The sequence below is a fragment of the Oryza brachyantha genome, chromosome 12, assembly GCF_000231095.2.
Source record: "Oryza brachyantha chromosome 12, ObraRS2, whole genome shotgun sequence".
NCBI classification, from domain to species: Eukaryota; Viridiplantae; Streptophyta; class Magnoliopsida; order Poales; family Poaceae; genus Oryza; species Oryza brachyantha.
The window spans coordinates 2985615-3000981 of record NC_023174.2 but is presented as its reverse complement, the minus strand read 5'-3'; the positions used below and the strand labels follow the sequence as shown (position 1 = coordinate 3000981).

Below are 15367 nucleotides of genomic sequence, written 5' to 3'. Positions count from 1 at the left end.
GCCAGCTTGTTTGCTATATTTATTAGCCTTGCTCTAACTTACTGGATGTTAAGTTAATAACCCTAGCTGCACTCTTTGGTTTCCTGTTAGGTGATGATGCTGATGCAATATGACAAAACATCATATCAGATGCATATATACCTGATCAGCCTTCCTTTAGCTTCTAGAAGATCGATCTAGTGCATGTGCACTTTCGACATCGTTGATGTAATAACAGTGTTTTTTTTTTCTCCTCTTTTCTGCAGTTGCTCAACTGTTCGAAGTGTTAGGTAAACGTGATGCGATGAGGATGACGATGGCCACAATAGTTGAGGAAAAGGGAAAGTACTTGAGAAGATCATCAAACTTATATTTAGTGTCGAAGAGCATATGTATTATATTAATATGAATTTAGTGTAAAACTAAGAGGTGGTTATAAAGCTTTCGAGCTTTGCAATCGCCATTTGGCTATATGTATATATATGTCAATTGTGTCTTTTTTTTTGCCGCCCAACCCATATCATGTAAAAAACTCGAAAATTTTGGTGATTCGCCAGTAGGCAACAATACACTTTACATCCATTAGCATCTGGACATTGATGGTTCTAACCCAAGCACTGCCATGCATCCACCCTTTTTACCACTGGCATGGAAGCCATTGTGGGTGGGGCCCACCTAGGCTTCTAGAAGGTGAGGGGCTGAGGCCGTGTTCGGCAAAAGGGGAAAGGAGGGTTATTTATCCGCCGCGAAAAATGTAGTAATAGAGTAGTATATGATTAATTAATTATTAATTACAAAAATATAAAAAAGATTAATATGATTTTTAAAAGCAACTTTTCTATAAAAAATTTGTAAAAAAAACACTCCGTTTAGCCGTTCAGTAAACGTACGTGTGAAAAATAAGGAAACCGGATAAATTGTCGAAGGTGCCGAAAGCAGCATGAGAGGGCCACACACTTTGGCATGTGGCATCAAGTTTTTGGCCCAACCTACTGGAAAGGACACTGGTGAGATTCTTAGAAAGAGGAAAGCTACAGCTATGTATATGTGTATTGGGAACGATACATCATGTGTGCATAGGTTAAGAGTGGTGTCATTGTGCTATACCAACCAACAACCACCGCCCAACGTAACCTAACCATTGCCATCACCATCCAATCCAAATGCTGTAATTTGCTGAAGCACACGAGTGGGAAGGTCCGACATTTCCAAATGCAAAAGGTGTAGATCAATGTAGATTGATTAACCAATTAATGTGTTCTTGAATCATATGGTCAAACATCATAACTAGCTTTTGACCACCTACATATGGTGAATTACATGTCCTTAGGAGATTTGGTCTTGAAAATGAAGATATGATTAAAACAATATATTATTAGCCTTGTGAAAACTGCTTACTTACTGTTAAATTAATAAGTTAATTTTTAAGATGTCATTAGAATGCTTGCAGCAAAACCTCAGAAAAATTAATTCACTAATATATGAATATAATTAAGTGTCAATAATCGGCTATGTGTCATGAATTATTTCCATATACTTAACATGTTTTTTATAATTTTATAATTATATAAACAATGATAATTAAAATTCATTCATTAAAATGGAGAGGTCTGTTTTGTTAATGATTATTCCCAAACAATTCTATATGCACGCTTGTGAGTTGTGACAAAAAACTTGCACATGACCACATGGACGTACAAGAATAAATACCTCAAACTTTCACAAACCGCAAATTTTCACACGAACCATCACAAGTCTCACAATTCCTCGCTTGATTGACCACATCTGAGGCACTAATGGGGTGTGCTCAGAATGCGTTTTGTAATTTGGTTACGGCCAGATTAATTGTATAGGATATACATGACAATCTATATTTAGTTATATTACATAGGATTATCTATGTTGTTTGTTTGGATATGTAGATGTGATAAGTTTAATTTTTAAGTTGGATGGATGAGGGTGGATAGAATGAAATAGTAAATTTTAATTAACAAAAAGTATATCAATTATTACTAATCTTACCCTAACTAATACTAATTAACAAAAAAATATACTAATTAAGACTAATCAACCATAATCTTAAATAATTATCACTAATTATTACTATTAGTTACTAATGATCATCCTTAGCAAGGGTGAATGGTCTCATCTAACAAAATTGCCTGGATCCATTCCTCCTACAAATTTGAGATTACTCTTTGATGATCGCTATATCTGCTCCCCGTCCACGAACCAAAACCGTCAAAAAACCTTGCAGACATATCTCACCACCCAACCAAATTAAACACACCCTTAATTTGGGGGGAAATTAGACATACTGCTTGTAGTCAGCATAGGGGGCAAAACCGCACGGATCGTTGTACTGGAGAATATATAGGTGATCTCGAATATATAGTTTTGCAACCTAAGCTGCATTGAATCGAAATTCAACAGCCAGATTATTGAACAAATGTTAAAAGGAGAATGCATTCATGCATATGATGTGAAAGGACATATAGCCTAATGGTTATAGTGACCTGAGTGGCACCTAAGATTCTGGGTTCAAATCTAGTAGCATGAATTTCAGATTGGGCATTTGAGGGGCTAAGTTTTCCTAAAGTTCCCAAAATAAAAAAAATGGTTGCATATATCCGAGTGGATATAGATGTCAGGTAAAAATACCCTTCTGTAAAGAAAAATGATGCAATGATGTTGGACTTAGGGTTTGGAAAGTTGGGTTGTCAATCTCCACTAGTATTCATTCATTATATTGGAACACCTTTTGCTATATGTTTAGAAACAAAAGAACGTAATTCCAACGATCGATGTTCTTAAAACATTTTCGAGACCACACCATGTCAAATATTTCACCTCACCTTGTTAATCAGTTGGTCACAAGTCATTGTACAAATGATCTTGGTGTTGTCACTCGGTTCTGAATGGATGTTAACTTTGGTGGGAAGATTCATGCATGCCACTGCCAGTCATCTCTAATCACAATTAAGCTTGTTGCTATTTCCTACAAGAAATCTTTTCGTTGATTCATATAATCAGCCTTGTTGATGTTGATCATACTATATATATCTGTTCTTAATTACTAGCATCTGCTTTTGCTAGAGCAATGATTTAATTTGTTGGTCCACCTGAGAAAGAGTGGTGCCATACATTTTGGGCAATCTTTTAGCTGCTGCCCGGTCCATTCACAGAGTGAAATTAATAGTTCAACTTAATTAGTGGTGATGTCTTATTCATGTGACTGACTTTGCATGCTGATCGATCTCTTGTTATCTGTCGGCCTAACAGTATAATGATCCATCAATCACTGTATAAATCATTTTGTACTATATACATAAAGTGAAAAATATTACTCCCTCCGTCCCTAAATGTTTGACGCCGTTGACTTTTTAATACACGTTTGACTATTCATCTTATTTACAAAATTTACATAATTATTAATTATTTTTATATCATTTCATTTATTGTTAAATATATTTTTATGCATATATATAGCTTTACATATTTTACACAAAAATTTGAATAAAACAAACGGTCAAACATGTGTCAAAAAGTCAACGGCGTCAAATATTTAGGGACGGCGGTAGTATTTATTTGTGAAAAGGGGTAAACTATTAATCACAGGTCTACAATTAAGGATTTATGCAGAATTTCAGAGAAAATTGTTCAATTCTTCCAAAAAAAATTCCCCCAAAATTTCTCCAAACGGAATAATCCCAAGCATATAACATGATGAATTATATATCCATTTTGAGGGTTTTTTGGGCCTTTAATTTCTAATTAATTAAGCTATACATATTCTTGGATCATTTCATCTAAGTCGGTTAATATATACATATACATATACATACATATATATATATATATATATATATATATATATATATATATATATATATATATATATATATATATATATATATATATATATATATATCAGACTTATTCATATATCCATGCATCTAAGCAGAGTTTTAGTGCGTGCATGCATGTGAAAACAGACAAAACTTTGCTTTCCTGAAACTTGTTTCATGGGTAAACTAATAGAGATCTTAATTTAACTCGGATTTTTGACGTCGACCATAGACTTTACTTCTCTCTATTAGTCCAACAAGTGTCCCAATCATATATAATTTCACAGATATTTTTCAGCAGGTACAACATATCAGAAAAATCTGGAAATGTTTTGCTTTAGCCTTCAATTAATTGTATCTTATGACATAACATGTATAAATGGAAGAGTACATGAAGTGACAAATATTAAGAGCGATTAGTCACTAACTTATTAGGCGCCTCATAAAATGGAAGTGCATGCATACTTGAAAAAAATGATAAATATATATCTATATAGCCGATTGGGCATGGCTACTGTTTGATATGATCATTGTAGTTGTGCATAAAGTAATTTTACCACAAGAGAGAGGTGCTTTATTCAGAAGTTTTACATGTGGAGAGAAATGATCAAAGATGTCATCTGACAATTAATTCAACAACACCTCAAACGGATTGACCAAATGAAGTTCGATACAAAAACTAATTAAGATCTTGATCCCTCCATATATGCCCCCATCGAAATTCGTGATTCTAGCTAAGTACTGCTTGGTGTCAGTGGGATATTCTGTTATGCCACACATCATTTATCTACCATGAGGTGCACATGTGATGATTTGGACCCAAGATGCACACGTGGCATAACAGAATTAGGGTTGGCAATTTCCCCAATAGGAATGGGGGACATTTTCGCCCCGCGGGGAGTAGGGGCTAGGGCCTCGGGTTTGGTTGGGGCTGGGGGACACTTTGTACCCCCGGACCCGAGGAGGCAAATTAAAATTTTAAATGTAAGGCCCCAAACACTAAAACCCATTAAAATGTAACCAAACCCTAGCTCCTTCTCTCTCCCTCACAGCCTCAGTCTTTCACGCGACATGCGGCGGAGGCTCGGCAGCCGGGCGGTGTGGCGCGGTGATGGCGCATGGTGCGGCAGCCGGGCGACGCAACACGACGACGGCGGGAGCGGCCGTGTGACGGCGTGGGTGGCTTGCCGGCCGGGCGGGATGGCTCAGCGGTGTGCGGAGGGAGGGGAGGGGGATGGGCGGTGCGGCGACGCTCTGGCACGGTGACGTCGGTGAGTCATCTTCCTCTCTTTATGCATGGTTTGTCGCGGACCCGGTAGGGACGGGGGCGGGGACCGATTTCCCCCTAATTCTGTTTCGGGGTCGGGGCCGGGGCCAGGGCCAGGGGCGTTCTAGCACTCCCTGTCCCCGTCCCGCCCCGTTGCCAGCCCTAAATAGAATATCACATGAACACCAGGCAACATGCGTGGAGGCTAAATTTAGGAGACGGGAACAACATGCAGAAACCAGGTATCGCCGATTTTGCTAGACGTAGGGTTTAGTAACATGTACACGTGTCAACAATTCATCACGGAGTACACGAGTGATGATTTGGATCCAAGGTTCACCTAATTTATTTTCCTTTGGAAGGAGCTTTTAGCAGTTTGTAGCTTTTTTAATCTCTAGCTCATCCAAACGGTGTAAATTATTATCCAGGTTATGATAATTCATTACTATATATAATTTTTAAATAAAAAACCAACATTTTCAGATTCTCAAAAGCTGACGAAAACGATCTGAAACGGGTTAATTAGGATTCTAGCACGGTAGATAGATATAGCATGTAGGAGAGAGGTCGTGGGCATGGGAGGATGCCACCAAGCTAGGAAGAGGCTAGCATGGGGTGCAAGCGTCAGCTAAGGTTGCAAGGGAGAACTCATGAGCTAGTTTGATACGCTACTACAAAAGATATTCTTACTTAGGTTTAAAACATGTTTTGCTAGTGGACAGACATCACGCCAAGAATTAAAAGTTAGTGAGAATCAACGATTTTTGCTAGTAGCTAGCATCTGACCGCCGACCTTCACTGCAAAACCATTTTTGTTGGCAGGCAACCTATATAACGCATCTGTCAACAAAAATTGAGTTCCAGATTTAAATTTTATGTGCAAAAATAAATTCGATAAAATATTTTGATTTTTAGCGAGTATCTATAAAACACAACTGTGCGCCATAATTGGTAATTTAGATAATAGTTTTATTAAATTCACAAGTATGTAATTTATAGGATTCAAACACCAGGCCTCTATGTCCACAATGTATCACATTACCATCTTATTATGAAGAACATGTTTTTTATATTCGGAATGATATTGCTTTTTTTATTTCCATTATTTGAAAATTAAAATACTTATTTGACTCTGTAAATGATTTCAAATGAAAAAGTCATGAACTAGCCCGGCAACTTTGACATAGATCATGTGTCCATCAGAGGACGTTATTTGAATCATATATATGAAACTTTGTAAAAATATATCTTAAATCTTATAACTAACATTTGGAACCCTAAATAATCTTAAATGGAAAAATTATCAACTAAAAAGTTATAGATCCTACTGAGATCTACACATTTGGTATAAAATTTATCTTTATCTAGCTTTTCATGAAAAAGTTAGCTATAAATACATATTTTTCTAAAATTGATTTTCATCGGTGGTCGTCTTAATTATGCGTCTGTCTTTAAAAATACATTTTAACTCACAGATGCTTATGTCGTTCGTACTGGCGGTCCTTTCTTAGTCCGTTTCGGAAAAAAAAAGGTGGGTATCGCGAGAAATCATTTTTTAGTAGTGATATACGAAAATGTAGAGTGAAAAGGTTGATCCAGACCGTTGTAAAACTGATGACAAGTTAATATTTTAAATATATTTTAGATAAAAAAGAAAGAAGTTACAAGAGCATATAAATATAAAGGTAAGTAAAGGAAGTGATTAAAGCCAAACAACATATTATAAATTAAAAATAATTTGTGAATAAAACTTTTATATATGTATTCTTAGTAATATAAAAGCAAGGCTAAAAAAATTATGGTGAAAAACCCCAAATTAACTCTAATTTTAATGTTAAAAATTCTAAATTTTGCTCAGAAGCATAAGCATAAACGAAAAGATGGGATGAAAGAGTATATATGCATGGCATATCACTATGATGAGAATCTGACGTGAAGGAAATAGAACACATATAGAGAGAACACACCTCTTCGTAGAGTCAATATGAGGTGCTACTCTATTTCACGACGTAAGACTTTATAGAATTATCTAAATTTATATGGATACTGATGAATTTTTATATATAACATATATATTAATATACAGATAAATCTAGATATAGTCAAACTATCTGATAATATAAAATGGATAGAATAGAAGATACTAGGGAGAAAAACATGGGGATCGAGGAAGAAAGGTTAGGTTACAAAGAAAATAAACTAATATCTGCATGAATTTAAGGACCATGTTTTCTTAATTATTGAATCGACGGTAACTCTTTGATGATTAGAAAGAACCTTAAAGTATTTGTACCTAGCTAAATTTGCCATGAGATGAATCTCTCACCCAAAAAGAGCTTTTAATTTGTTACGGCCTACATGATCTAACTGGTACTCTCTCCATTTCAAAATATATGACACATTTTATTTCATTAGAACAAATATTAACTAAAGATTTCTATATTAGAATATAATTTTATGGATAAAATCAACATTATTTATTCTTATTCAAAATATGATAGTACTTTTATTATAAAAGTAATATATTAATAGAATAATTTTTTTATTAAATTTTTATTCTAATGAAACAAAATACTTGGTATATTCGAAATAGATCAAATCAAAAAGGATGAAGTACCGTATCTCTTGCATGCTTGCATACACAAAATCAGCTCGGCGCGCATGCATGCCAACAACCACCATACCTCTCCATCTACCCCCTACAAAAGAGCACAAGCCTATTTTGCTACCATTAACTAACAAACAACAGCTACTAGTAAATTCCCCTCCTTCACTCTTGTACTACTACCTACCTAAAAGAACATCTCATGCTGCTCTCTACTCCCTGACAAATGCCTTTGAGCAAGTTGAATAGTATAGCTAACAGCTGGGTAAAAATTATCTATAACCAACTAATAGTCAATTTATACAATAGTCATATACTACATAATTAATATCTGGTCCTATCTGTCATACACACATGTGTCTTAGAGTCTGTGCTACAGCCAGCTAGCCCGCTACTCTTCTCTCTCCTCTCTTATCACATTAAAATATGCTTATATCTGGCTTATAGTCTGCTATTGTACCTGCTCTCGGAAACACATAAGCTATCTCTCTCTCAAGAGAGAGAACCTATTAAGCTTAACTTCAACCCCAACCTTTTGTTTCTGCTTGTATTTTTAAGCCAAAAGTTTTAATTTTAGATTTTAGAAGCTTTTGCATTATAGTTTATTTTCTACAATTGACTTTTAGATAGCTAAGAAAATTTATATAATTTTTTATTTAAAAATATTTTACATTTGCAAATCACCCCCTTTCACTGAAGTAAGAGCAAGGACTTGTCTTAAAAAGAAGCAGGAGTGCTCTTTGGAGCCTCTTGCATGTAGGAGCTAGTAGCTCCTCAGCTGCTCTAAACTACATGTGCACGCACGCATATTCATGCTTAGCAAGTACCTTGCAAGTATATATCTCCACTATATCACAGGCCCTATGTTATTAGAAGAACAACACTTAATTGTAAAAAAAAAAAACCCTAAAATAATGCAAATGAGAGTACTACTATATGCAAGAAGATACGACCTCCATCCTGAAATAAGATTATTTTTCAGTTTTTTGATACAATGCTTTGACTCTTCGTCTTATTTGAAAATTTTTTACGATTAATATTTTTATTCTTACTAGATGATAAAACATTAATAATACTTTATGCGTGACTAATTTTTTTAAGTTTTTATATAATTTTTTTAAATAAGACGAATGGTCAAACATTCGACATGGAAAAACGAAAATAAAATTATTATTGGACGAAGTCAGTATTCATCAAGGCAGCTAGGGAGAAGGAATCATAGAAGAGAGGGAAAAAAAAAAACACATTAATTTCAAAGAAATGAAGTGCACCAGGTGTAGTGTGCATTAATTCTGTGATCATATGGGGACTAGCTTGCTTGTGTGTGACATGACAAGAGCTTTTGCCTTTCCCCAACACCGAGATCAAGAGATGCTGTAGTTCAACCAGCAATGGACAAAAGGAAGGTGGCATGCATATGCATGCATATGTAAAGCCAAAAAGAATAAATTAGATTAGATGAAGAAATTAAAGGAGGCCATGGGGGCACTGTCACTGATGAACACTGCACTAGCAGAGAGAGTGGCATCAAAAGCAATGAAAGTTGCAAACTCAACCAACTAAGGATTGAAGCTAAAGATGATTGATCTAATCAATTAGCAGGATTGATTAAATTTCCAAAAAAAAATCAAGAGAAAGAGGGTGGTGATGATTTGCTCATGATCAAATCACAAATTAGCAAAGCTTTGCTCTGAACAAGCTTGGTTAATTTAATATAATTCAGCAAGCATGCATGCTCTACCTCTCATTTCTCTCTGTCTGAAACTCTGAATTTTTTTTGTGAGTTTACACTGTTGACGACGATCCCTGAAACGAAGACGCATTGGTGAACCGAAACACCTGCGAGCTCACCGGCGGCGAGGAGGAGGAGGAGGCCGATGAGCCGCCGCAGCTGCACTCCTCGCCGCCGTGCAGCCCCAGGTGGTTCAAGCAGAGGCATATCTTCTCCCTGGTCTCCGACGAGGAGTGGCAGGGGTAGGAGCTCGTGGTGGTGGCGCCGGCGGCGGCTGCTGCACTTGCACCACCAGCTGCAGCTGATGCTTCTGCTTCCTGCCCAGCAAACGGCGGCGAAGACGGCTGGCATGACGACGGCGGGCTTATGGACAGGTTGAGGTCGATGCCGCAGCCGGCGGCGGCGAGGTGGTGGTGCGCATGCGGCGGCGCGCCGTAGCAGTACTGGTCGTCTTCGCTGCAGCTGCTGTGGCCACTGGCGTCCGGCGAGCAGCTCGAGCCGCCGGCGAGGTGGCCGGCGACGCCGCTCGGCGCGGCGGCAGGGACGAGCGGTTGCACGGAGACGGGGGCGGCGGCGGCGGTGGCATTGAGCGGGCGGTGCGTCTGCGGGTCGAGGCCGCGGGCGAGGAGCTTGCGCTTGATGTGGGTGTTCCAGTAGTTCTTGATCTCGTTGTCCGTCCTCCCCGGCAGCCTCCCGGCGATCAGCGACCACCTGCGATCGATCGAACGAACGAACGAACAATTAGTAATATTAATCAAAGATTAATCGAAGAACAAATCAATTCGAAGGTGGAAGAAGGCTAGACTAGACTAGCTACTTACTTGTTGCCGAGGAGCTCGTGGAGCTTGATGATGAGCTCGTCCTCGTCGTCGGTGAAGTTCCCCCGCTTGAGGTCGGGCCTGAGGTAGTTGATCCAGCGGAGGCGGCAGCTCTTCCCGCAGCGCAGCAGCCCGGCGGCCTTGGGGAGCGACCTCCAGCACCCCTCGCCGTGCTGCCTGATGTGCGCGATCAGCCGCTGGTCCTCCTCCTTGGTCCACGCGCCCTTGTTCGTGTGCGCCTTCTCGCAGCACGGCGACCTCCCCATCGCCGCCTCCCCGAGCTAGGCTCCCAGAGAGCACCACGACGACGACGGCGGCGGCGGTGAGGTGGAGGAGGAGGAGGAGGCGGAGGTGGTGGTGGTGGTTCAGTTTATATGCATGGCGATGGCGAGGAAGAGAGAAAGGGAGTGTGAGGAACGTTTGACCGAGTTGGTGGGTGGGGAGGACCCGATACAATTCTATGATTTTTTAATAGTTAAATAATGGTATATACGATAAAATTAATTATTATTATAAAACTAGAAAAAATATTTTAGAAAAAAAAAGTAAGACATGAGAATGATAGACTATATATTTATAGGGTTTTTCTTAAGATAAAATACTGTTTAGTATTTTGAGAAATAGATATTGAACGATAAATCAGAAAAAAACGAGGAAAAACTGAGAGAAAAATACATGGTGAGTATGGTGAGTGGTTGTTGTTGGGAGCCCTAGAAAGGCATCTCGCGATGGATTTGGTAGGTAGGTGGCCGATGGTGTTGCTCATGTGAGTCTCTCTTTTGTCCCCCTCTACCACTTTACTATTGCACAAATAAACGTATATCTTTGTGGACAAGTGTATTTTTTTCCTGTACCTAGGTGTAACAGCACCTATAATTTGCTTTACAATCTAAGTAGTTATAGATTTTATTTTATTTTTTTTTAAAAAAGCGTTGTTGGAGATATCTTAAGCCCACACCTAAACATGTAAGTCTAGATTCGATCTTCAGCTAGAGAAATAAAAATAAAAAAAAGTCAAACTACGAACAATATCTGTGTAGCGCGTATAATATTTTTCATTTTTGTTTCTTGATGTGCAGACTGAGTTTAGAATTGCATGGATGTTTGGGTAGATGCATATAGCATCATAGTTTGTCGTGTTAAAATTTTTGATTTTTTTCAATTTTCTGTATATTATACTAAGGTGAATAATTACAATATCCCTCGTTGATTAATAGGTTGGTACGTAAGGAGCATTCAAAAAATAAAACTTCATGATTTGTAAAGCAAGTGTAATTAAAAGGCACGAGTTGCTCCCCCTGTCTTAAAATATAATTATATTGAGATTTTTGATAGGGATCTTGGAGATTATACTCTGACCAACAATAGTTAAAAAATAATTTTATTTTAAATAAAAAGAGTTCCATAATTGTTTAGTGATAAATCTATTAACATCACTTTTATGTGATCTATTTTTTATTAATAGACAAAGATTAAAGTCGTTGATTTATTATTGTTCTAAAAGCTGTTTTATTTCGAAATGAAGGAAGTAATTTATTTCTAGACAAATTTAAATTTTTTAAATTTTGTTTATTTTATAGCCGGATAAGGATATGCAAAACAATGTTTCCACGACCAACATTTAGTGAATAGAGCATGTGTAGTACCAACCTTTGACATTGACAAGCTTAATTTCGGTACATGCATGTACCCATGTAGTGTGTGGAAAGTACCATCCTGCTTAATTAGTTCCCCTACTTAATTAAAGGGCACTTAACTCCTGTCAGTATGTACTATAGTTAGTAGCTATCTAAACCCCTTTTTAAGTTTCTAGAACTAAACTCAAGCATGCCATTTTCTCTGTGATTTGACAAAGTACAAAGCCTCAAAAAAGGGAAAATTAAAAACAATCCACACTAGAAATAAAATGCACTTTTCATATAGTTAATTAATATATATTTAAAAAATCCTTAAATTCCCTTTCAAAAAAAAAGAGAAGGTTCTGAAACAAAATTCGCCAACTTTTTTTTTGTGAGTGAATTTGTTTACTGCCTTTACGTTTACTAACCGACGACTAATTACCCTTTTCAGCACTTGATCACGTAGGCAGCTGTGAAGTGGCAGGAGAAGGGGAGGAAGAATGATTCCTTGGCTGCATCAGAATTGGAACAATTAATTATTATATTAATTAGCTCTGTTCCAAGAAGCAGAGCTACCTGATTAATTTAATTACCTTGGTGTTTGGTAGCCCTCACCTGCTCTAGCTTGTCTTTTTCCACTATACCAATTAATTTAATTAACTAATTAATTTATATATGTGTGTGCAAGAACACAGAGCAAAAGATTGCCGAATTGGAGCGGTCTTGCTGGGGCCAAAAAGCCGTGAAACAATGCAAGAAACAGTGTGAGCTGCCCGGTGTTGCAATGTCGCTAGCTGTACTTTAGACCATTAATTTGAAATTAAACCTAGCTAATTAAAGAAACCCAATGCTAATAAATGGTCACTTAACGTACCAATCAGTCAGTCACTAGTCAGTCATTAGCAATACTATTCTATGAGTTTCCTTCATTAAAATGTACTCTCTTGAAATTGTCCCCTAACAAGAGTGTAATTAGGGTTGCTAGCTACTACTAGTTCAGAGCCTCTCTAGCTAAATATAGCACGAGATGAATTAATCTAGCTCACAAATGCCTCTCACAACAGCCACTAGGGCCACTGCCATAAAAGTGGAAATATATTGCATTACTCTCCTAGTAGCCATGTTTCTTGAAAGCTGATGTGCATGTTGTTGATCAAAATGATTGAGATTGTGCATGGAACAAGAGGGCTAGGCTGACAGAGATGGTTTAGAACCTATGAATCATAACATGAAAATAAAGTTGGCTTGTGGTAGTAGCTAGCCAGTCATTAATGATGTGATTTGTGATGAAACTAAAAAGAAGTACACCCTCTATCCTAAAATATAAATTTTTTAGAATTCAAATTTTGTACCATAATATAATAATTTTTGCATTGATTTTCATAATTTCAATCATTTCGATGATTTCAGAGCCAATCAGCTGATGCATAGAAATGGAACCGAATCGATTCAAAATTCAAAAATTACCCACTTAAGTGGCCAAAGATAATCTTTTGACATTTTCGTATTCTATACTAAACAACCCAGAAATACTTATATTTTGCAACGGAGGTAGTTGTATCATTGTTCTGTTCCGTAGCTTTCTGGCCTTCTGGTGAAGGATTAGCCAGAGAGAAAGATGAACAACACATAGTACCATATTGCAGTGTGTGTTGCAGTGTTAGGTGTCTGTTTGTCAGGTTCAGATATGGGTGTCTCATAATTGAATGCGTTGTACCCTCATCAACTAACCAGTGATGTATTACTGCATGCCTCACAACTGTGTCTGACTGACCAACCAGCCAAAACCGCTGCAAATTTAAAACCAAACCAAACACCATATTTATATATATGTGCAAGATCTCTTGAATGTAGCACAGTCATTGCAGTTTGAACATATCAACATTTGATTTGATTGGAGCCACTCTGATTCTGCATATATATGCATGGTGATGTCAACAGCTGCATGCTGCAGTCAAGGGGACGTCGCTCTTGCATCAGCAGCAACAGTGCAGTTAATTAATTACCCTTTTGGTAGGTTTCGAGCTAACTCGCAGTAAATTGTGAAATATACTCCAATACAGATAACACATGAAGAGACCAATTTAATCAATCCGGACAGGGGCGAATCTAGAGCGAAATAGAGGAGGGCCACGGGTATCTGAATTTGAATCGGAGGAATGAATATATGGTGAAAATTTATAAACTTTAGTTAAAAAATGAAGGGGGGTTCCTGGGAACCCCTTCTTGTATGCAGCTTCGCCACTGAATCCGAATCCTCTGGAGTGCTACTCCATAGGGCTATAGTAAGCGGAATTTAGACCATCCTTTTGTCATTGGATTAAAACAGACATATTAGATTAAATACTATAGTAGTATACCTGAAATCACTGCGGCTGTAGTATTTTTTGACACGTTTCATGACATTTTTCACTGTGTTTCTTACCTGAACAGTGATTGTCTGTAGTACTGCAGACGATCCAGACCCTAATTTGATATATGCGTGTGTGTGTAATGTGAATACCAGAAGCAATCAAACATGGAGATAGGATTTCTTCACTCGTACTCAATATCTCAATGAGCCGATGAACTGTAATACTATATAGAAAGATTAATTAACTGATTTAATTTGAAGTAAATTTGACGACATTCGAACAGATTGCAACAAGAATTTAAAGCTTGGAGAGACTCCGAATTATACTAGTGTTAACATGTAGAGTACATATTAGTGTTCACTTGCATGGTAAAACACTAGAACACCGTCCTTGATTATGACCGTTGATTGATGTCGATCACGTTTGGAAGAAACAAACTAAACGCCATGGCTACAAAGTGGTGAGAAATCATAAATATCTATCCATTTATTCTAAGAAAAATGATGGTTTAGGTATAATATTGATCAAGTAATATAATTAATGTGCAATAGAATACGATCGACCAGGGTTCATTTAACACACCAACTAATAAATATACGTGAATAAGTAATATTACTTGCATATATGCATGCACGTACAATTAGGGCTCATTTAAAACAGAGGAAATTTTTTATATTTTTAACATAAATTAATTTAATTACCATAAAATTTCTCCAAAAATCCTGCCTTCTGAATAAACCCCAACCATAGTTACTCTAACACAGGCTGCATTTGAGATCCATATTGGATTATGGATTTTTACCGACATAAAGTTCTTTCAAAGCAATATTCTTTTTACTTTTTGCTGGTTAATTGACTAATTTATATCTTTATATAACTATCATCAAAATCAGATAATAAAAAATCCAAAATTTTTGTCACTTTCAAATTGGGCCAAAGAAAATGTGTGTAGCTAGCATGCAAGGAAGTACGTAGTAGGTAAGGTGGTCTTGATGAGGTCGCCTCGCCACCAACTGCATGTCTGCATGCATGCATGCCTAAATCCAACAAAATAGCCGGCTGCAGCGCGGTAGGTATACGTTGTTGTAGCAGTGTACACGTCCTGCATGAATAAGGCCATGTTTACTTTCTTTTTTTTTTCAAAA

At 37.3% G+C, this 15367-nt stretch overlaps 1 protein-coding gene across 1 annotated transcript; it reads right to left on the bottom strand.

Moving 5' to 3' along the window:
* Positions 1-9188: 9188 nt before the first annotated feature.
* LOC102718230 (transcription factor MYB8-like) lies at positions 9189-10590 on the bottom strand. Its single transcript, XM_015843034.2, has 2 exons — positions 10253-10590; positions 9189-10142 (listed from the first exon to the last, which is right to left on the bottom strand). Exons 1-2 carry the CDS (start codon positions 10513-10515, stop codon positions 9485-9487), a joined length of 921 nt encoding a protein of 306 aa, XP_015698520.2. The 5' UTR covers positions 10516-10590; the 3' UTR covers positions 9189-9484.
* Positions 10591-15367: the final 4777 nt, after the last annotated feature.

Coding starts and splice junctions, on each gene's coding strand:
- LOC102718230 (XM_015843034.2), bottom strand. CDS start 10,515: ATGGGGAGGTCGCCGTGCTGCGAGAAGGCGCACACGAACAAGGGCGCG. Junction 10,143..10,252: donor CACGAGCTCCTCGGCAACAA/GTAAGTAGCTAG, acceptor GATCGATCGCAG/GTGGTCGCTGATCGCCGGGA.